This window comes from Staurois parvus, unplaced genomic scaffold (assembly GCF_062004578.1).
Source record: "Staurois parvus isolate SC_StPar_1 unplaced genomic scaffold, SC_StPar_1.0 ptg000929l, whole genome shotgun sequence".
Lineage (NCBI taxonomy): Eukaryota > Metazoa > Chordata > Amphibia > Anura > Ranidae > Staurois > Staurois parvus.
In genome coordinates, this window is record NW_028318725.1 from 1,237,684 (window position 1) to 1,261,251 (window position 23,568).

Genomic DNA, 23,568 nt, shown 5'->3' on the forward strand with positions numbered 1-23,568 from the left:
TGGTCCTCTCAGAATCTGGTGCAGCTGTGCATAGTAACTAATCAGCTTCTAACTTCAGTTTGTTCAATTAGGTTTTGTTAATAAAACCTAGAAGCTGATTGGTTACTATGCACAGCTGCACCAGATTCGGTGTGCTCCAGTTTTAGTTTACCTCCCCCTAAGTGTGCCTAATCATTACAAAGAAATTCAACCAAAATGTTCATAACCTGTACTATATTACATTACTGGTGTATGTACCATGTATTCTGCTTCCAGATATCAGCAAAATCCCACACATACCAAAGACAATGTAAAAAAGGAAGAGGGTTACATGGTTCAAGCATTACAATTAAAATGTGTTTGTATGCTACATAGACATACACGTCTGATTGTGTTCATATTGTAATAGGTACTGCTGTAACTTATTTATTTAAAGTCATGTTGATGTATACTATGAAACTTGTTTATATGGTATATAGCCAAAACTTTTATTTTTTGCTTTTGAATACACCAGAAATAGTTTAGAACCTCTGTCAGCTTTTTGTGTACTGTTGGGGACATTTTCCTTCACTTTCTGTCCTGGAGATACAATCAATAGTAAGAGGTAATCTTTTTAAATTGCCTCCCAGTGTTCACTAGACAAAATGTCACCACAGGAAAATTTCCCTTCATTCCTGTTTCAGGGACAGCTCTAAAAATCTGGATGTCCCAACATATTCTGACCTAGGGACAATGGTCATCAGGACAAATAGAGAAGGGAAATCCCCTTGGAGGGAGTGGGGACCTCAATAAAGAGAGAACCTTAACAGATCCCCTTCGGTATATAACCTATAGCCAAACTTTTTTTGTGTTTTTTTTTTTTTTTTTTTTGTTTTGTGTGTACACTGAAGTCTTTAATTATAACAATATATAAAGTTTTATTTTTTTTGCTTGCTGAACTACTTAATTAACAAAGGGTGCTGTAGCTTAGTTTAGTCTACATATCTCAAGTTTTAGAAAAGACATTTCTGACAGGCATTCCAAGTTCCATACTGTATCCAAAACAAACACAAAATTTAAACTATAAATACATTTTAAAGGAAACTTATAAGGGCTGTCAATGCTGTCCTCTTTCCAAGGATGCCAGTTCCTGGCTGTCTCTGACTTAGGTACTTTAGGTCCTTGACTAAGAACACACAGGCAGGTTAGAAAGTCAATGTGAAGTCAGAACTCCCGGTCTGCGAACTGGTGCTGGGGTAATGCCTCAGAAATTACTAAAGCCATGGGATCATGATAATGACCAGGAAGCTAGCATTCTCATAGGAGAAGATCAGCAATGGTAGCCTCCAAACTCTCTTAGTACACTTTTATTTAAACCCCTATTTTGAGGCTGACAGACTTGTACACAATCTGTCCCGTGAACATTTTAGTTCCTCTTAGTGCATCTACTAAATGGATTGAATGCACTCTGCACTTTAAAAACATAATTTCTAGACTCCAATATTCTTTCCCTTTGAGTGGGATAGTTCCATTCACATGAATTACTTTCTGGTGATGATTTGCCCAGTGGATTGTCACCCTTGATAAAGATGTAGTAGAACTGATCTCATCCTTCTGTGTAAACAGATGACAGCTGGCTGGGACAGCGGTCAATGATGTTAATCTGTAGGAAGCTGTTATCATCTGCATTATTTCGTTGGGAGTCACCAAAAAATCCAGCTGAGCCACTTGGAAAATCGTAAACTGAAAGACAAGTGATAAAAAATATAGCTGAATTATTTTATATATATCAAACATATACCGGTGTATATATATATATATATATATATACATAAAATGGAAATGCAGCACAGACTGAGGTAAAAAAAATAATAAAAATAACATACAGACGGCTAAACTATTTATTTTCAGACATAAAACTAATGTCGTAATCTTGTTGGACAGAGAATAACTTTTCTCAAAATAAAGATCCTTATCCCGCAATGCTAGCTTTGTGAATTAAACCTAAAGACTTTTATTTTCTTAAGCTGTATGCCAATTTTGTTTTATACATGTACTAGCAATTTGTACTTATGTTCACAGCCTTGCAGTTCATCAGTGAGAAGCTTCATTGCTGAGCAGGCTTAGGATATTTTATTATACTATGAATGATGATATGTTTTGTTATATAAAAATGATTGTGTATGTTTCTAACATATAAACTTTCAATACTGTTTTAGTGACTGTTTCATACTGAGATCAAAGGTCCTGATGAAGCAGACCTCCCCACGAACCATGTCAACCTATATCAGTGATCTCTGACGATTCTACAACTTAAAGTGGAGCTCCACCCAAAAAGGGGAAGCTCTGCTTGTTTGCACCCTCCCCCCCTCCACTGCCACATTTGGCACTTTGTGGTGGGAAGCAGGTATCTGGTTTTGACAGGTACCCACTTCCACTTCCGGCTCAGTTCACCCTGACAAAATGAGCCAGAAGTTCGTCCCCCTCCTTCCCTCAGCAGTCTTCAGTGACACAGGTCCCAGAAGACTATAGGATCAATCACAAGGTGCAGTGCAATTGCACATGCGCAACAAGAAACTGGCTCTGAAGCCACAAGGCTTCAATTCTGGTTTCCCTTACTTATAATGCCACTGCCAGGAACCTGGAGGCTAGTGAAGAACTAGCCCGGGTGACGACAGCACTGGACCCCTGGACATAAGTGTGCTTATATTAAAAGCCAGCAGCTACAGTATTTGTAGCTGCTGACTTTTAATTTTTGGGGGGAGCCTGGAACTCCTCTTTAAGCTCATTTGCTACCAGACAAACAGTTGTGTTGGTGTCAGTTTACTCATGTTATTTATTTTATACTAGTATGCCTTTTTTAAAGTCTATATAAATAAAGATCTGTTATTTTAAACTATTTTTGTATCATTAACCTTTGGAGGTATATTCAAAGTCCCATCACCTTATTACTTTTTGACAAATTGTGATTATAAGGGATGGTACTCTCCTAGGGTATAATACTGTGTACAACACTACTTCCCCATATTTTTTGATTACAGACTTTCATAAAAGCTTTTACCTTTACTGTATTTGCACAAACAATAATACATTTGGAAGCAATCAGACTGAGGCAGATAGCAGATATACAATGCAATATAAAATGTAAGATCGGTGGAACTGTAATTTCCCCATGAAGCTGTTTTTGCAAAATCCACAGCAACCAATCAGAACTGATAATTTGATAACATGGCTTTAGTAAAGTGCCATCTGTCTAAGTAATATGGGGTGCCATTTTTTCATTTCAGATTTTTTTCTCTTTGTTACACAGTTTTTCTCCTTAAGATAGTGTTCATATTTAAACTTGTACTGTACATCGAAATGCCTAGTACATGCCAAGCAAATTACAGACCTACTGTATATTTGCTGTATCAGCTGAAAACAATAAAAAAACAATAGGAGTTAAAATTTCAATCCATCATATGAGTTTCCACTATTCCATTTCCAGCCATCATTTGAGTTCTGAGAATATCTACTCCAATTATTATTTCATAAATGGTCAAACATTTTAGGACCGCTACATTTATGTATGGTTTTGCTACATTTAGTTGCATACCTTATTAAGAGATATATACAGCTGACTTAAATTGTCTGTACAATCACGTAAAGTGTGAGCTAGTGTACTTGCAAGACACAAATATAATTTAATTGAATAGGAAAACTTAGCAAATGTTTATAACAGAATTCTTTAATCAAAGCAGTCTTAGACACTAGGGGAATATATTCTAAGTTACAGGCATTCATAAGAAGTTAGTGGTTGATTAACCTTTTCATGCCTGGGGTCCTTGATGCCTAGATGTCCAGGTAAAATTTAGCAGCATCAGTTAACTTGACAAAAATGCTATGAATAATTTGCATACCAAACTAGCTTTTACATATTTAGGGATATAAAAGATTTTATTTTGTACACTGTTTAAATAAAATCCCTGTCCTGTGTTTTTACTATAAGCTTACAAATGCATAAAAAAATCTAGGTTTTAACTAATTTATATAGCTTTTAATAAAGTAATCTGATAAGTACAATATCAAACCTATGGCAATGCAGATGAGCACCACAGCCCCAAGGTGGCACTGTGCAACTGTAAACTGAAGGCTTTTATGCATTTATTTATTTATTTTTCAAAGAAGCCTTCTGCAATAACATGATCACCATGTCATAGCTGACATAGTGACTACATGATCAAGACCCATGCTGATTGGTTCCTGACTGTCAGTGCTGTCAGTGACCTAAGCTGCCAGTGACAGCTGGGATTGAGAGACACCAGCTGCACTAAGTGAAAAACACAGAGGTTACTCTTACTGACCCCTTGTTATTGCCTGGCTATCTTACTGACCCTCTGGCATTTTTTGTTAACTTTTTTGTCTGAGTATAGATCTATGTGTGTCCTATGCATGTCTGAAGCCACTTACTGTTGACTGACTCACAACCTCTGCTGGAAGTCTATTCCAAGCATTAGCTACCCTTTCAGTAAAATAATACTTTCTAGGATTAGTTTTGAGCTTTCCTCCTGTTAGTTTGAGGTCATGTCCCCATGTTCTGGATCTTGGTTTCATATTGAAAATACAGTATTACCTTCTTGAACCTTATTCACCCCCTTGATGTATTTAAAGGTTTCAGTCGTGTCTCCCCTTTCCCTTCTTTCTTTTAGACTGTACATGTTTTTTCCCTCAGACCTTTCACTATTATTGTTACCCCTCTCTGGACTCGTTCTATCTTATCAATGTTGTTTTGTAAGTGAGGCCTCTAGAACTGGACATAGTATTCTAAATGAGGTCTAACTAAAGATCTATACTAAGGAATCAGGACCTTCTTCCTCTTGCTGGTGACCCTTCTCATACCTTTCAGTAATTCAGAAAGTCCTGAAGCCAGTGGATAAACATGACAACTAGCATTTTAAGAATGAATAGTGCTAATATAATAATGATAAAGTGCTGAAAATAGCAATTGAACCTTAGTGTAAAATATATGTGATATAAAATATGTGCTAGAAATACCCCATAACATATGGAATTTAGGTGGAAAACATCCATATAAAATCCTCTTTACATGTGCTTTGATTTTAACACACATTAAAGCGCCTGCCACTTCAACATTCATTTTTTATGTGTTTTTGAGGCTTCTGTGATGGTTTTTTTGAAGCTTTAATGAAGCTTGGTAAATGCCTTGTGTGTGTTGATTTTCTATTTGTTTTAAAGAGACTCAGTAGAACCCCAGCTCAGCAGTACCCTCAGTAATACCCCCCCTCAGCAGATCAGCAGCTCATTAGTATTCCCGTTCAGCAGATACCAAGCTCATTAATACCTCCGCTCAGCAGATCCCCAGCTGATTAGTACCCTCATTCAGCAGATCCCTCGCTCAGTAGTACCCCTAGCTCTGCTCATGTCCTACTCGGTAGTACCCCCAGCTCTGCTGATCCCCTGCTTAATTGTAACCCCCAGCTCTGCTGAACCCCTGTTCAATGGTAACCCCCACCTCTGCTTATCTTCTGCTCAGCGGTAACCCCCAGCTCTGCTGATCTCCCACTCAATAGTAATCCTTAGCTCTGCTGATCCTCTGGTTTTCTGATCCTGCTCTCTCTGTGGTCCCCACTCACCTCCCGTTATATTGCTCCCATGCTTCGCACCACGTGTGACATCTGCTAGCTTCTCCTGGTCCGGTCTGCCAGCTCTGCTATCTTCCACTGTTCAGTCCTCTCTCTCTGGTTTATGCTCACCTTTTGCTATAGCATTTCCACGTGGTGCACCACATGTGCCATGTGCTAGTTGCTCCACTCCAGTCCATACCCTGCTCACACCGCACACCAGGTGTGACGTCTGCACCAGACACAACCAGAATATATACACATGAACCAAACAGAAGTGACTGCTGATGTCTTTTGGGTTTGCTTGTTGGTTTCCCAGTGTATCCTGGGATATCTACAAAAGCTCCAAAACAAAGCAAAGCTAACTGAATAAAAGCCCCGTAAAAGCTGCAGGTGCTGTTAGCGAGCCTTGTGATAGACTTCTATGGAGGCTTTGGAGATGCTTTGAAGCATCATTTTTTTAAGAAAAGCAAAGCAAATGCAACATTACGAACAGGACTGTAAGGTAACCATTTCATTTAGTAAGAGGAGTGTTGACTGGCATTCAGATTGCTTTAAAAAAGCGCATCAAATGCCACATTTTGAAGCAACTGTAAATGAGCATTAAGGCGTACAACTTTCTCAGTGCAGCGATTTAATTCAAAGTGTAAATCATGTGCAATGATAGCAATAGACTATTTAAATGCATTGATAAAATGTTCAATATATAGTTATTAGTTGAGAAAAAAATCCTTATAAAACTTCCACAGAAGTGAAACTCTCCCAAACAGCAATTCAATTCAAAGTGCAGATCGTGTGCAGCAATAGACGTAAGCAGTTCAGATAAGGTCAAAGTGTCCATTTCCAATCGGTGCTCCACAATAGAGAAGAAGGTGTTGATTTCTCTACCAGAGACCCACTTTCCCCATAGACCTAAACTCACCTAACCAAAATGACTTCTAAAACTAATAAGTAGGTCCTAGGAGGCTTTTATATTAAATTCATACCAGCAATAAGGTATATGAGCTCAATTTCTCCCAGGCTGCAACACTCCACACCACAAACTCATTGCGTGCAAGCTCCTACACATAATGCATGATGGCTTGACAGTGCTGTACCCTTGCCCAACTAGAGTTCCTGAGGAAGTTCTTCTGTGATTAAACTATATGGGCAAGGGTATAGCAATCTGGTATTGTGGGCACTCACAAACATGGAGCACACTGAAAAAGTTGTACTACTTAGGGAGTTTTATATGGATGTTTTCCCTTAATGTCCAAGCACTTTACATTTGGGGCACTATTTTTAGCACAGATTTTATCACTGTGTGATAACTGTACCTTATTAATTTATTCACATGTATGGTATATCCTTAGGGATATCTATACAGCAGCTATTTTTTAGATTACTAATTTTTTTGCATCGACTAATATAAGTAGAGATGAGCGAATTATTCAAAAATTCGATTCGGCTGATTCGCCGAATTTGCGAGAGAAATTCGATTCGATGCAAATTTATTCGCCGCGAATTTAACTTATTAAAAGGGTTTCTAGGCTTCAGAGAGCCTTTATATTAGTGCAGAACACTGTACCTTTAATTTAAATGCCCTTGGAGTCTGCTGGGGAAGAGAAATAATACTGTCAGTCAGTATGACATGCAGATGAGTGCCGTCGATCTTAGAATCACCGCACACTTCACTCATTTGGGCAGTCACGGGGCACGACGAAGAAGAAGAAGAAGAATGAAAAGAAGAATGAAAAGAAGAAGAAGAAGAATGAAAAGAAGAATGAAAAGAAGAAGAAGAAGAATGAAAAGAAGAAGAAGAATGAAAAGAAGAAGAATGAGAAGAAGAATGAAAAGAAGAATGAAAAGAAGAAGAAGAATGAAAAGAAGAATGAGAAGAATGAAAAGAAGAATGAAAAGAAGAATGAGAAGAAGAAGAATGAAAAGAAGAAGAAGAAGAAGAATGAAAAGAAGAAGAAGAAGAATGAAAAGAAGAATGAAAAGAAGAAGAAGAAGAATGAAAAGAAGAATGAAAAGAAGAAGAAGAAGAATGAAAAGAAGAATGAAAAGAAGAATGAAAAGAAGAAGAAGAAGAATGAAAAGAAGAAGAAGAATGAGAAGAAGAAGAAGAAGAATGAAAAGAAGAATGAGAAGAAGAATGAGAAGAATGAAAAGAAGAATGAAAAGAAGAAGAATGAAAAGAAGAAGAAGAAGAATGAAAAGAAGAAGAAGAAGAATGAAAAGAAGAATGAAAAGAAGAAGAAGAAGAATGAAAAGAAGAAGAAGAAGAAGAATGAACAGAAGAAGAAGAAGAATGAAAAGAAGAAGAAGAATGAAAAGAAGAAGAAGAAGAAGAATGAAAAGAAGAATGAGAAGAAGAATGAAAAGAAGAATGAAAAGAAGAATGAGAAGAATGAAAAGAAGAATGAAAAGAAGAAGAATGAAAAGAAGAAGAAGAAGAATGAAAAGAAGAAGAATGAAAAGAAGAAGAAGAAGAATGAAAAGAAGAATGAAAAGAAGAAGAATGAAAAGAAGAAGAAGAAGAATGAAAAGAAGAATGAAAAGAAGAAGAAGAAGAATGAAAAGAAGAAGAATGAAAAGAAGAAGAAGAAGAATGAAAAGAAGAAGAATGAAAAGAAGAAGAAGAAGAATGAAAAGAAGAATGAAAAGAAGAAGAAGAAGAATGAAAAGAAGAATGAAAAGAAGAAGAAGAAGAATGAAAAGAAGAAGAATGAAAAGAAGAATGAAAAGAAGAAGAATGAAAAGAAGAAGAATGAAAAGAAGAATGAAAAGAAGAAGAAGAAGAAGAATGAAAAGAAGAAGAAGAAGAATGAAAAGAAAAATGAAAAGAAGAAGAAGAAGAATGAAAAGAAGAAGAAGAATGAAAAGAAGAATGAAAAGAAGAAGAAGAAGAATGAAAAGAAGAAGAAGAATGAAAAGAAGAAGAGGAAGAATGAAAAGAAGAAGAGGAAGAATGAAAAGAAGAATGAGAAGAAGAATGAAAAGAAGAATTAAAAGAAGAATGAGAAGAATGAAAAGAAGAATGAAAAGAAGAAGAAGAATGAAAAGAAGAATGAAAAGAAGAAGAAGAAGAAGAAGAATGAAAAGAAGAAGAAGAAGAATGAAAAGAAGAAGAAGAAGAATGAAAAGAAGAAGAAGGAAAAGAAGAATGAAAAGAAGAAGAAGAATGAAAAGAAGAAGAAGAATGAAAAGAAGAAGAATTCCAGTACAGCAAAAAGTGTATCTGCAGAGAGCTCCGCTATTTCTGACAGTTCTCTGACAGTTCCTTCACATTTACAGCGGTTGAAACATTGTATCTATTTATTTCCGAATAAAAACATCTGTATCCTAAATGGAAACAAATAGATACAATGTTTCAACCGCTGTAAATGAACTGTCAGAACTGTCAGAGAACTGTCAGAAATAGCGGAGCTCTCTGCAGTGACACTTTTGCCGGCTGATCGGGAAAAATTTGATTCGTGCATCCGAAGTTTGCTAAAATTCGGATTCGATGCGAATCGAATTTTTCCTAATATTCGAAACGAATTCCACTTCGCCAAGTTCGATTCGCTCATCTCTAAATATAAGATATAAGCATTTTAAGAATTAGTTCACCAGTGGAAGCTGTTTTGAGAGACTTTACTGAGCTTGTGGCTTTACTAAGCTTGTGGATTACTGTACACCATACTTGTATTACAGTGATTCTTATTTCACAGTGTAAATATGGGTTACAGGAAAGAAAATTGCTTTATTCCCCCATCAACATGGGGGAATCAAGCTTTTCCTTACTGGCACAATTACTGCTGGTGGCTATAGCATGCAAAAAAACAACAGGTTGGCTGTACTGAAAACGATCGATGGATTGACTTCAGTACAACCAGCCTGCCCATTGATGGATTGAATCTCACACAGTTTCTGTTGAATTGGCTGAGATTCGATCCATCTATGGCCACCTTAAGGGGCAGTTCACATTATAGTATGTTAGGCTGCACTAGTCAGCCTTGCCCAACACAGTCTCAACACATAGACAAGGCAGGCAATCTGCTTTGAGTCCTACTGTATGTGTTCAGTTCACACCACTGGGCTAAAGTGGTGTGTGCTAAAATAAAAATAAGACATGCTGTACTTTTTTCAGCACAGCGTGCTGCATTGCAGTATACTGCATTGAAACCTGCTGTAGTGAATAAAGATGAAAGAAATGTCATTAAAATTCCAAAAAAGTAAACAGTGTGATGCATTAATTATGACACATCAGCACTGATCCCTGCACAGTGCATCCCAATGGCCATGGTCATAAACCTAAATGGATGAAAACACTGATAGGATTATATACAGTACATACCTGCAATACCTGACTGGGAAGTAAATGCCCTGTGAAATGCATCAAAATCTGATTTGTTCCCACCATTGTGAGGCAAACATTCTTCAAAGGGAGGCACCATACTGCATGCACTGCTATGCTGCATGTTCCGTTGCGGATCACTGAAATGTGGAGAGCAAAATGTCTGCAGCTGTCCATAAATCCCTGCAAAGACAAAGGATGTGGTATGTTTTAATCACCTGTATATTGCAAGACGGCACATGTATGTAGTTATGTCTGAAGTAGAAAAACATAAGGAGATTTCACATTTAAACCTAAAGGGTATGTATAACACAAACATTTTTTTGGGGAGATTTTCTGTCAACAAAGCAACTTCGAAATGACATATGGGTTTCTTTTTGTTTTTTTTTTTAACTTTTGGATAGAATAGAAAAGGATTTCTGACAGTTTTTTACTGCTGCTTGTGACCCCATGTAGTTTCCCATTACCAGCAAACACAAATGCTCCTGCGCTTGGGGATGGACTCGATGCAGGCTACAACCACATTAAGAATGTCCTGGAACATGCACACCTTGCTTTCCTCAACAGACCGGGGAAATCCAAATATACTGAATGGGGAAAGAACAAACAGAGGGTGCACAGGCCTAGTGCATTACCATAAAAAATGTTTAATAAGAAATAAAATAGGTGTTGTACTCACAAACGACAATAAAGTCAAGGCACATCATAAAAGAACAGCTGGGTCAACACCGCGCTGAGTAACAGTCCGCAATAGGGAGTGTAGACATCCAATAGGCTGACGCGGTTTGAGGACTTGCCTCTTCCTCAGAGCCCAAGTCCTCGAAACGCGTCAGACTATTGGATGTCTACACTCCCTATTGCGGACTGTTGCTCAGCGCGGTGTTGACCCAGCTGTTCCTTTCTGATGTGCCTTGACTTTATTGTCGTTTGTGAGTACAACACCTACTTTATTTCTTATTAAACATTTTTTATGGTAATGCGCTAGGCCTGTGCACCCTCTGTTTGTTCTTTCCTCATTCAGTTTCCCATTACCTCCTGTCTTGCTGAGAACCTACATAGTACCGTGTATTCACCAGAACAGGATCTATTGGGAAATATGACCAAAAAAGAAAATAACAACGACAATGAAGATTTAAAGGGGAAGGATTAGATGTTCTAAAAGATCTGTATAGGTGTCTGTTTTGGCTGAATGTATGTTTTAATAGCTATAATCTAATAAAGCAATATTTGAAAAGCATACACCTGTTGAACGCTCTCCTCTGGATCTATCATTCTATAAACAGTACAACAGAGATAACCAGCTGTCATCTATAGCATGGAAGAGGAATGAAGAATTTAAGTAAAAAGGAGAAACCACTTTTCATCTTAAAAATGTTGTAGATTGACCTATGAATAAAATAATTCTATGATTACATTTCTTAATTTTCTAACATTTTCAATCAATTTCTTAATATACTTAATATACTTAGTACTTCAATGGCACAAAAAAAACAATTTTTCAATATCACTACATTTTTCCCCAAAAAATATTTGTTTTTAACCATTAGCCGCCCGGCCAATGGCCGTTTGGCGGCTTCAAAAGTGTCTCTTCATTCCGGGAGCACGCCATTTGGCGTGCTCCCGCACATGCGCCGTTTGCGCTATTGCAGAGCGGCGCAGCAGTGCAATCTGTCACCAGCCGTGCACCTCGGACACGGCTGATGACAGATCCGAGTACCGGCTCCCGTTGCAGGTACCATGTGACCTGCTGTGACCAATCACAGCAGGTCACATGACAGTTGTATACAATGGATGGCTTCATTCATGATGCCATCCATTGTATACTAGTGCCTAGCTGTGAATGGTCACAGCTAATCACATGCACATGTCATGTGATTAGCTGTGACCAAATCACAGCTAAGCACAAAAAAAAAAAGAAAAAAAGCTGAATGAATCGATTTAATTCAGCTAAATGCTTGAAGCTATAAGCAAATTGTGTAAAAAAAAAAAATGGTAACATTGTACTATTTTGGTCATAGTAAAATATGAAAAAAAATCTTAAAAAAAATAAAAAAAAATGTAATAAAAAATTAAATATAATAAAAAGAAATAAAAATAAAAAAAAAATATATATTTTTTTTTTTTCATACTGTCACCAGTCAGTGTCCCTGTTCACCGCCATGCCAGTTATATGATGACGCTGTACTGCACTGGTGACAGTATGTAAAAAAAAAAATAGTGAAAATAATTTTTTTCATTTTTTCATTTTCGGAAAAATTATGACAAAAAAATACAACTTCAAAAAACTCGCCAGGCCTCTTATGAAGTACGTCGGACTGTCTACTCTGCAAAAAGGGGTCATTTGGGGATATCTGTACTAGTCTGACATTCTTGGACCTCAAGAAATTAGATTGGCCGTCAGTACTTCAGGATTGATCAATATTCAGATCTATACCATAGTTTGTGAACTCTATAACTTTCCTACAAACTAAATAATACATCCTAATTTGGGTTATTTTCACCAAAGACATGTAGCAGAATACATCTCGGCCTAAATTTATGAAGAACAATTATTTATTTGTAAACTTTTATAACAGAAACAAAGAAAAATGTGTTTTTTTTTCAAAATTTTTGGTCTTTTTTTGTTAATTTAGCAAAAAATAAAAACCCCAGCGGCGATTAAATACTACCAAAAGAAAGCTCTAGTTGTGTGAAGAAAATGATAAAAATTTAGTTTGGGTACAATGTTGTATGACTGTGCAATTGTCATTCAAAGTGTGAGAGCGCTGAAACCTGAAAACTGGCCTGGGCAGGAAGGTGTAAAATTGCACGGCATTGAAACGGTTAAAAAGTATTTTAAAAGTTGTCAATAATTCAGTCTGAATTTTTGTTTAAGGGCAGATCAGGCTTTTACTTGGTATAATGTTTAAATAATTACCAAGCACAGATTGTATTTATTTATTCATTTATTTATTTTAAATTTGAAACTGTTATTTTTTTTAGATATTTTTTTAAACACTGCACTATCTTCAACAAAAATAGTTGTTTTTATGTGCACAGCAAGGGCATATAAATAGAAACAAGCAGCTGACACTGATTGTTTCCCAGGCATCTGTCAGTGATGCACAAAATGCATTGCAATTGCTCATGCACAGTGCTTATTCCTAGACAAAACATAGTCATTGTAGAAGGGAACATTAGTCTACAGATTACAGACACCTTGACAGGGCCTATTCATACGTGTGTTCCTGCAAGGCATGGCTCTATGTGCAGTGCAGTGCTTCATTCAGAAATGCATCGCAGCGCATTGTACAGTAACCTGCAATGCATGACACACCCCAGCACCCCACAATGTACATATTGTGTTGTTGCGTGCTATCTTACTATAAAATAAGGGTACTGTATGTTTTGTAACCACTGCATTTGCAGGATATTCATAAACAACAGGATGCCTTAACACAACACATGTTAACACACTGCAACAGATTTGTGAAATTCAGTGAATTGACCCTTTATAAATGCTAGTGGTAGGTCAATGAGGCATTCAGCATACCTCAGCTTTTCTTGTCCATATCTGTGTTTGGGGCTGTGCTGAACATCATTTAATACACTGTTATTTTCAGGGAGGGATAATGCTTTTCAATGCATCTCTGTTGCCAAACTGAGAGGCATAAAGTACCACTGGATCCTACTTAATGCCCACAGTACCTATAGGAGATTTAAATGAAACCTGTGCTCATAGAAATACATAGCCTTTAGCTCTTAACTTCCCCATAGAATGCTAGTTGCCTGGCTGCCATGCTAATGCACTGGGCTTCAAGTGATCAATTTCAAGTATTCTAGCTTCATTTGCAAGATAATTATTTTATCTCTGTAGTAAAGCAGTACATCCTTATTTGGTAAGGGTTTCCTATAAAGGAAGATATGAAGCAGTCAAATCGTATGTTATCACACATACAGCAACTTACACCCCAATCGCTTTACCCTGTAAGACCAGAGTTTTTATGTTTTGAATATGTAACCTTTTACCTAATAATTGGTTATTATATTTCAACTCTAACCATAAAAAGTAAAGTTGGGCAATGTTAGAACCTCTGAATTATAATTTTCCCACACTCCGCTAATGTTCAGATAGACAGCAATTGATTGCAAATGGTCCAACAGACAGCAATTGAACTACTTTTTCACATTAGAGTTTGACCTTTTTAAAAATCATTGTCAGGTGTTTTTGTCAATGACTTTCCTTATGGCCACTGGGACAGAAAATAAAGCAAAACCTTTCCATCAAGGAAGCATAACAAACTGACAGATGTTATAACACAAGGTTTAAGAGAGTTTTAGTGTTCTTGTAGAGATTTAATTAATGTTAAAGATTAGTATGTACCACAATTGCAAGATGCACTGGGCTGCGTTTGTCTCTTCCAGAGTGCATACGAATAACAAAATGTGACGTTTAATAAAGTTTGCAAAGGGCAATGATACCTTATGTAGCAACCTATGGAAATATCAAGTGTAGATTTCATTTTATTTAAGACCAGTGAAAGGTGATCACTGACTAGAATCTGGGCAGAAGTGTTCAACACAGCAGGGAGAATCCTGGTACCAAAGAAAGGACACTCAGAAATGGCCTAGCCCTACATGTTCCGTCACTCCTCCTCTTCAGCATGTAACGGCAGGTCTAAACATAAGCAAAAAATACCATCAAACTCCATTATGCAACTAGAATTTTCCTGTCCTAGATTACCTGCTCCCTCAGTTCAAGGAAAGTAGGTGAAATTGTTAGTTACACATAGCAACAGTGATTTCTTCAGTTTCTCGTATTAAAGAACTTAATTTTCAATTAGCCAATCAAAGGTTAAATTAAGCAAATATGAGATATGATTTTCTCTGGATGTGCCAGATAACATATGCTTTGAATTAAGTCAGAGTTTTAGAATGAGCTGCGGGATAAAAGATGGTGAGCAAGCATTCATGACTCGGCTATACAGATTAAAAGACCCATTCTAGTTGGACCAAGATGTTTATCAGCATTTCCAAGCATTATTTTATCACATTCTCACTTTCCTCATTCATATGTATTACTTTAAATGCAGATAGACGAACTACAAGCATTCAATTTCACAGAAATCTAAGCTCAAGCTTTTGAATCAAGCAGAAACTGGACTAGGTATATACAACAAATAAAGTTTAACATCTCCCAAATCCTCTTAAAGTTAAAGTGTAGTATTGTATAAATTATTTTGAGACAAATGTCAAAATACAAAATCAAAAAGGCATGAGCAGAATATATGAAGTGCATGTTTTAAGGGCTATAGTGGGCCCTACTTATCAAACATTCTAAAAGAAAGTGTCCTTGTTGGATGCTACTAGAAATGAGCTGATCCAATCTGGATTCAGCTCCTTAGAAAGTCCCTGGATACCACAGCTAAATCTAACCCTTTGTGTATTCAAGTGGCTATTTCTGACCTTCCAGGTGCCCTTCCAGTGTTTCATCATAAAGATCATGTCCCAAAGAGTGGAAAAAGTGTGAATTTGATGAAGTAGCAGCTTCTGATCTACATATATCAAACATGTAGTTATGGAGGGTGGGTTGCTGGAGCATAAGGAATACAAATGGCAGTCACAGGCCCAAAACATGACCAAGTGTCCCAGATGAAGGGGCCTGCGGACCCCACTGGAAAGGCATATAATTCAAAGGTCAGAAGTATCACCACCACAAAAGAGTGGTAAAACTGCAAGGACTTTATAATTGATACAATTATTAGCGTAAAGCATATTCTTTACATTTAAATGTGACCACTTCATTTTAAAACAGATCAAAAGAATAATGTTAGGGGCAATATTAGATAGTTTAGTGATGCTCCTAAAATTGCTAAGAGTAGCAATCAGTGGTTAAACAAATGGAAGCTATGGCTTTCTATGGTATGCAAGCAACAGGTAGCAGCCATTACATGTACCTGGAACATTATGCAATAATGTGAGAATAATGTGCTGCTATACAGTATGTTAATAATGTTCAGGCACTTTATTTCTTTTAAATAGATTTTCATTATTTATTTAGGCATTGCTCTGTGCCAAAGCAATACAAATACAAAAACCATGGATACAGTTTTAAAAATGAATACAAATAATAGTGATTTATAAATAATTTATATCAATGGCACAAAAGCTAAATTGATCTGCAAATAATTACTGTTGTGAACAATCTTTCCTCCACATGAAAAATCCTTATATTGTACATAACATGATCGTGAACATATACACAATTTATGTACTGTATATATATATAGACCCACATTACAATTTATAGCTTGTATTAGTAGCTGAGAAATTTTTCTTGCTACTTACTAGATGACTTATACAGTTGGATTTTTCTCCCTCAAGAAAATATGCAGCTGTGTAATACTTGTAGTTGATAGTGTGGTTAGTCTATCTTGGACTTGTGTCATAGTTTCCTTTAAAGTATTAACACTTAAGGATTTCTACTTGATTGCAAGAGGCGCAACCTTTCAGCAGGGAAGTACTTACGACTCCATCCTGTTCACTAAGCACATTGGCTGCTAAGAGCTCCTTTTTTATTTTTTGCTAGAGCCAATTTAAAATGGGCTGACAGGTTGCAGATAAAATGCCGCTATTGTTTGGCAACAGCTCAAGCTGAAAATTTAATAGCTGTGCTAGAGACAGCTTTCTAAAGTCTTAGCGTTATTACAGGCTATGTTTGGAGTCCAGAGAGCCTGGCTGAAATATTTTCAACTATAAAGTAATACACTTAACACAGGAGCTAAAAAATATCTACAGAAATATTATTTTGCTTGAAAGTAAAAACGAACACACAGCTTCAATTGGCATCTTTTAAAACATATATCAAATAATCTGAATATATGTAAAACATTAACTGTGCTTTTTTATATTATCTTGCTTATCAGGCAAGAGAGTAAATAATCACTATTTTGTAATTAATGGCATTATCCAATTAAGACGATCAAAGGTAATATTTTACAGAGCGCAGTACATGACGCAAGTTAAGTGGGGCAGTAGCAGGCATTGCCTTTCAACTGGAGTAATTTAGCCACTTCTGGGTAGGAATAGAGTGCTCTTGACACTACCCATTTAAAAAAATATATATATATATAAAGTAATTTCATCAAAATGCCCTGGGGTCAATGCCAGCACTTGAGGAGGCAACAGTGAATTTTAGGGCTGTTTCATTGGTACATTGATGACATTTTATTTAAATTTTTTTCATTTTGGGTATGGCAAGATTTGTTTAGATGTAATTTTAAAAAAGCAAAATAAAAACATGTAAAGTTGGAAAAATTTGGAAAATGTGTTTTTTTTTAAGTTTATAAACTCGTATTTTAGAGACTGCCTGCCTCTAGGATTCTAGAATCATGTTCCTGCTGTGTGACACCTAATGAGACCACAGCTAGAGAGAGCTATTAGCTGCAGTGACCAGAGGGAAGTGAGACACGTTGGGTTGTTAGCAGTGTTATTGTTCCAGAGATAGAACTTCTATTCCTGAGTACTGCTGTTCCAGTATTATTTTACTTGAGCATTCTGTGGTCCCAGTGTTTCAGTTGTTCCAGTATTCCAGTTGCTCCAGAGTGTTTCAACTGTTCCAATTTCCCAGACGTTCCAGAGTTGCAGTGCCAACAAACTGCTGCATAGATTATTCGGTGCTACTGAAAGGAGGCTTCAGTTATCCTCCGCCACCAACCATTGTGGCCTTTTGGCCGTGTGAGTTATGTTGCAACCTTTTTGAATAAAGAGCTCTACCACAAGGAAAAGTCTCCGACACTGGCAGGACTGCATTTATACCTCACTGGTCAGTGGCTAGTCAGGGCCCCTTCTTTACAGGCTAGTTTCCCTAAGTAATAGGACCACCTGTAACTGCATTTTGCCTATGACAGTATTTGATCTTGTGAAAATCAGTCTAGCCAAACTTCCTTTACAGGATATATTCCATTTAAAATAAAGCCCATTCAACTGTTTCTGTTCTATCTGTGTTATTGGCGCAGAGCAGAGAGACCCAAACAATCCTTGGCTCCTCCAGAAGTAGCACTACACACACACATGCAACTATCTTGTATTATTTTAATTGATATGCAGTATTTATTTGAAGATGAAAAGTAACTTTACAACAGTCACAGTATATTCATTCCATATAAAATCAACCCCTTTCTTTCTAAATTACAGTAAGCATGGCACTTTTTATACTGTATATACACTATGTATGTAGACTGTATTAAAACATCAACAGGTATCGGTAAATTTTACTATTATTAAAGTGGTAGTGAACTGTGGAAGCTGTGCCTAAAAAAGTAGGCAGCAGACAAAAGACTAGTCACCAAAATTGGCACTGGTCTCCCTGCAGCTGATCTTTACCCATGGCTTACTTACCATGCCTTGCTCTGCCCTGTGTCACTGTGTGGAGATGGCCATTTTGGCAAAGCCAAGGTTATAATTCTTCATGTCAGAACCTCCAGCAAAGAGAAGAGTGGGCATCATAAAGCAGCATCAAAAAGCAAGGATAGTGGCAACAACAGTGTAATAAAACTGATTCATCAAGATGATGCTGTAGAAGTAAATAGTAGTTTCACAAACTATTCTGCTCATGCAGAATGACACACAGACAAGCTTCACAGTGCCACATTAGAATACCACTTTTTTTCCTGTTTGCCTCCTTTGGTCACCTGTAATGGTTAGATCTTTCACATTTTAAGTGTAGTAAAAAGTTTTAATGATAGTTTGCAAGTGCTATTTAAACCGGAATCGTTGTACCAGATATTGGCACTTTAGGAAGCCAGTTCAGCTTGTCAGTTCAATGCCACTGCTTTATTTATAGAGTAAGAGTAAAATGCAGGGTTAAATACTTAACAATATCTGTAAATGCGATGAATGTGGATATATTTGTCCTACAGGCATAAGCACTTATTGACTTCATTGTATAATGTGATCACCGTTACCAGCTTATATTAAATGTTTACTGTACTTTGTGTAATAGAAAATAAAACTACATTAGTTATAGGCAACATGCATGAGACTGCAATCTTCCTGCAATGACTGTCTGGGAATAGTTCACCGGCATCAGAATCAGGGGTTCTCAAGTAAGCAAATAAAATGCAGTTAAGTTACTGGGGAAACTGGTGCAGTATAGCAAAGACAGGATGAAGAATGGAAGTATTCAAGGGGTAGGCTACTCTAACTGTATGTATCTGAAGCACATAGTGCTGATATACAGACTATTTTTTCTCAGACCCCCTATTAAAATACTCTGGCTGTACTCTTTTAAGCAAACAATCACAAAGTTTGTTTGGCTGTACTTCTGTGGTTCACAGAAGCGCAGTTCATTTTGAACTCCTGTGACCCGTTTTTGGCCGACAGAAGGCTAAAGTCCGCTGTAGACTGACATCACTCAGCTGGTCCGGGCTGGGGAAAGATTGCAACCATATGGTCGGGATCCACCCAGGAGCTTGGACTAAGAGGCACCTGGCTCAGCCTCTCAGTGGCTGACAGTCACCACTCTCTGCTCAGAGCAGCATGGAGAACTGAGTGTTCAGCAGTGTCTGATCACTCAGTTCTCACCCTTAAACCCGGAGGGGGACAGATGCAGCATCAGATTGGATCGACACAGATTTAAAAAAAAAAATGTCTCTTTTAAGAACGCATACTGCATGGAACAACCTATTTCATCTTGTTCTTTCAATAAAAAGACACAAAACTGATACATAAATACTTATAAATTGGAATGTCCACATATAAAAAGGGACAAGGGTACAAAGCAAAATACTTAGTTTTTCTAACTTTATAATTTTCACTCTTATCAAATGTAATGGTAATTGTGTGCAACGCAATAATCTTTATTCCGTCGTTTTGTAATCACCATAAAATACACTGATCAGCCATAACTTTATGGCCACCCACTTAATATTGAGTAGGTCCCCGTTTGCTGCCAAAACAGCCCTTTTGGCCGCTAAGACAGCCCAGAGTCAGACCTGTGAACACGGCTCACCATGGGCACCCTGAACCAGTCTGTGGCAATGCAGCACCATACACTACAAGCTGTGATGCCACTAGACTTCTAAAGGCATACTGTGCAAAGGTATGTAGTTCTGTATGCTGCGAGGTGGAGCCTTCATGGGTCAGACTTGTTTTTCCAGGACATCTCACAGATGATCTGTCGACTTAGATCTAGAGAATTTGGAGGCCAAGTTGAAAACTCAAACTCTTTGTTGTGTTTATCATTCCTGAACCATTTTTGCAGTGTGGCAGGGTGCATTATTCTGCTGAAAAAGGTCACTGCCATCAGGGAATACTGATTCCGTGAAGGGGTATACTTGGCCAGCAACAATGTTTAGGTAGGTGACACGTGTCAAAGTAACATCCACATGAATGGCAGGACCAAGGTTGCCCAGTAGAACATGCCCAAAGTAACACAACGGGGCTGATTTACTAAAAATGGAGGGTGCAAAATTCAGTGCAGTTCTGCACAGAAACCAATCACCGTCCAGTTTTTTTTTTTGGCAAAGCCTAACTGAACAAGCTGAAGTTAGAAGCTGACTGGCTATCATGCATAGCTGCACCAGATTTTTGTAGAGTTGGATAGTTACTTGTGAGCCACTAGGGGTTAATTGCTATATGCAAACTATAATACCAATTGATTGCGTGCATAAACAAATGTATTAAATTAATTAATTGCGTGCTTAAAAAATTATTTTAATATTAGATCGCAAGGTACTTCGTACACCCTCTCTAGGTGTGTAAACATTAGCCATATAATCCAATATTGTACCGCGCTCCAATATATTCTACCTCATGTGATATATTGAATACCTGTGTGTGCCACCAATTAACAGACAATTTCATCAAACAGAAATACTTAAATCCATAATTTGTGTAAATATAAAAGAAATTACATTTCTATAAATGTGAAAAAACGAAGAATAAAGTGGGAATGATAGTTCTCCTCTATATGAATTGAGATGGTATTATTCAGACTGGATTGTATTATGGATCTGTGTCCACTGCATGAACCTCTCTCTCCTCAGCACAGCCTTCTCAGTAAATCTTTCTCCGCTGGCTGCTTGGCTTAATCCTCCATATATGGAACATGAAAAGAAGGGAAGAGAAACATAGTGTCTTATCCGGGATTTCAGTTGTTTAATGTGCTTTGATTTCCCACTCACATTGTAAAAGATAAAGTAGCGCTTTACATAAAATGTATCCAAATCGTATTATGGTCAGCCTTATAGGTGTGTCTGCCTTCAGTGTGTATACTCGCCGTTCCTCTGTGGATGCGTGATGACGTCACCGCCCCTCCCCTACGCGTTACGCTACAGGGACTTCCCAGAGGAAGCTACGAGTCCCTGTAGCGTAACGCGTAGGGGAGGGGCGGTGACGTCATCACGCATCCACAGAGGAACGGCGAGTATACACACTGAAGGACAGAGATTTATCAGACCAGGACACCTTCTTCCATTGCTATATGGTTCTGTTCTGATGCTCACAAGCCCATTGTAGGCTCTTTTGGCTGTGGACAGTTGTCACCATGAGCACCTTGAACCACACTGTGGCTATGCAGCCCCATACACAAGAGACTGTGATGCCCAACATGTTTATGTGCTGCCTAATACTGTATATCCCACAAAGTTCACTATGTCTTTGTTCATCAATATATTTAACTTAACCTGTCAGTGGTGATAAAATTATGGCTGATCGGTGGTTATTTGCCAGGCAATTTAAAGCAGAGCTCCACCCAAAATGGGGAAGTTCTGCTTTAAGGCCTGCTAGCCTGCTCCTGATAAAGAAAAAAGAGCTTTTGGGGAGTAGATGGGAGCGCGCTCCCACTTCCACCACCTAGGCAATTGGAAGTGAAAGTTCTCCTCCCCGTTCGTCCCGTGACTATTCACAGTGCACAGTGCTACTTGCACATGAGCAGTGGGCACCCAGCTGTGAAGTCACAAGCTGTCACAGCTGGGTGCCCACAGTTATGATGCCAGCACCTGGGACAGGATGCCACTGGAAAGAACGGCTGGGGTGAGCACATTGCTGGATCGTGGAACAAGTGAGTGTCAGCAGCTGCAGTTTTTTTAGCTGCTGACTTTTATTTTTTTTTTACAGGAAGCTGGAGAACCACCTTAAAGATGGTTTGTTTCTACTTTTTTTTTAATTCTTTATTTATCAACAGGCATACAGTACAGGAGAGGTAAAAAGTAACTTATCCATAGGCATTACATTATTATTCTGTATTGACTGAGACAGAAAGTACAAAATATGACTGACAGAATTAAGTTTTGTATCATGTTAAGATATAAATCATATCATGACACATCAAATGAAGGGTTTCAGGATCTGTTACGAGGTTGGCTTAATAGTCTCCCTATGGGGATGGGAAGAGAGGAGATGTAATGGGTGGTGGTAATAACCTATTGGTACAATCTGCTGTGAAGAGCAAAAAAAAAAGGGAAAGGAACGGAAACCACTTGGGGGGATAAGGTATTGTTATCAGTATCAGTCAGACCACTGATGCAAATCAATCTGTAATGGGAAGACTTCTGCCAAGATAGACTGCAAATGATCATCTGAAGTGAAGGTGTAGTAAATACAGAATTTAGGTGCAATACAAGTAGTGAAAATAATATGCACTGTATTTCCAGGCAGAGAATGTACATTCACTCTACTAATGCAGTAGAAGATGGAAGGTATGACAATATAAGAAAGGTCATTGCTGGTACTGACTAAAGCCTTGGAAATTCCACAGAACTGATATAGTCAGAGGGGCCATAGCAAAAAAAAAGGGATACAGTAATAGTGGTTAGAGAAAACATGTCTGTGTGCTGACAACAGAGGTGTGAGTTCATACTGTACAAATGAAACTATATACGCTGTTAAACCCTTTTATTTTTTTTAAGAACACATAGGAGAAAGTGAATAAGGAAGTGACAGAATTAGAAGTTGAGAAATTAGTTATATCCATCAGCTTAAAGTGGTTGTAAAGCAGTTTTTTTTACAATAAAAATAATAAATATGTTATACTTACCTGCTCTGTGCAATGGTATAGCACAGTTAGGACTCCTACTTCTTCTTTGCAGTCCAAAAAATTCTGGAACTCTTGGCTCCTCCTCTTCTCTAAGTGCTCCATTAGCAAGCCGGCTATGAAGGGGACACTTGTGAGGGTGCATTCCTGAGCTGGGCTGTGTGCGTCCATAGACACACATTACAGCTCAGCCACGCCCCCTCACTCCCTTGTTACATAATCTGTCTAGCAGCAGCAGAAGCCTATGGGTCAAAGAGTCCTGTGAATGCCGGAACAGAGGAGCAGCACTGCTGCACATGGGACAGTGATGGATTGAAAAAAGACTCAGGTATGTCTTTAGGAATTGATGGGGGTAGGGGGAGCTAGGGGCACAGGCATTGGAAGGTTTTAAGGGTTTTTTTTTTCTTAATGCAAAGAATGAATTAGGCTAAAAAGCCTTTTTCCATAAGAGCCACTTTAGATTATTACACAAAGAACAAAGATATCATCCATTCCCACCAATGTGCACAAATAATGAAATAAGCACCTAGCCCCAATTAATACAAACAACCACAAATACATAAATCAGAGTAACCTATGGGCATCAATCATCTTTAAAAAAATTGATACAAATATGAATGTAATACAAACAATAGCCATGACAAAATATAATA

The 23,568-nt window shown here is 37.7% G+C and overlaps 1 protein-coding gene across 1 annotated transcript in view; it reads right to left on the reverse strand.

Moving 5' to 3' along the window:
• Positions 1–298: 298 nt before the first annotated feature.
• GLIS3 (GLIS family zinc finger 3) overlaps positions 299–23,568 on the reverse strand; it is a 469,802-nt gene continuing 446,532 nt past the window's right edge. Inside the window, exons 9-10 of the mRNA XM_089656697.1 lie at positions 9,901–10,083; positions 299–1,701 (exon numbers count right to left, since the gene is read on the reverse strand). Coding sequence (XP_089512823.1) covers positions 1,565–1,701; positions 9,901–10,083 — 320 coding nt within the window. The 3' untranslated portion in view covers positions 299–1,564. The remainder of the gene's footprint in view (positions 1,702–9,900; positions 10,084–23,568) is intronic.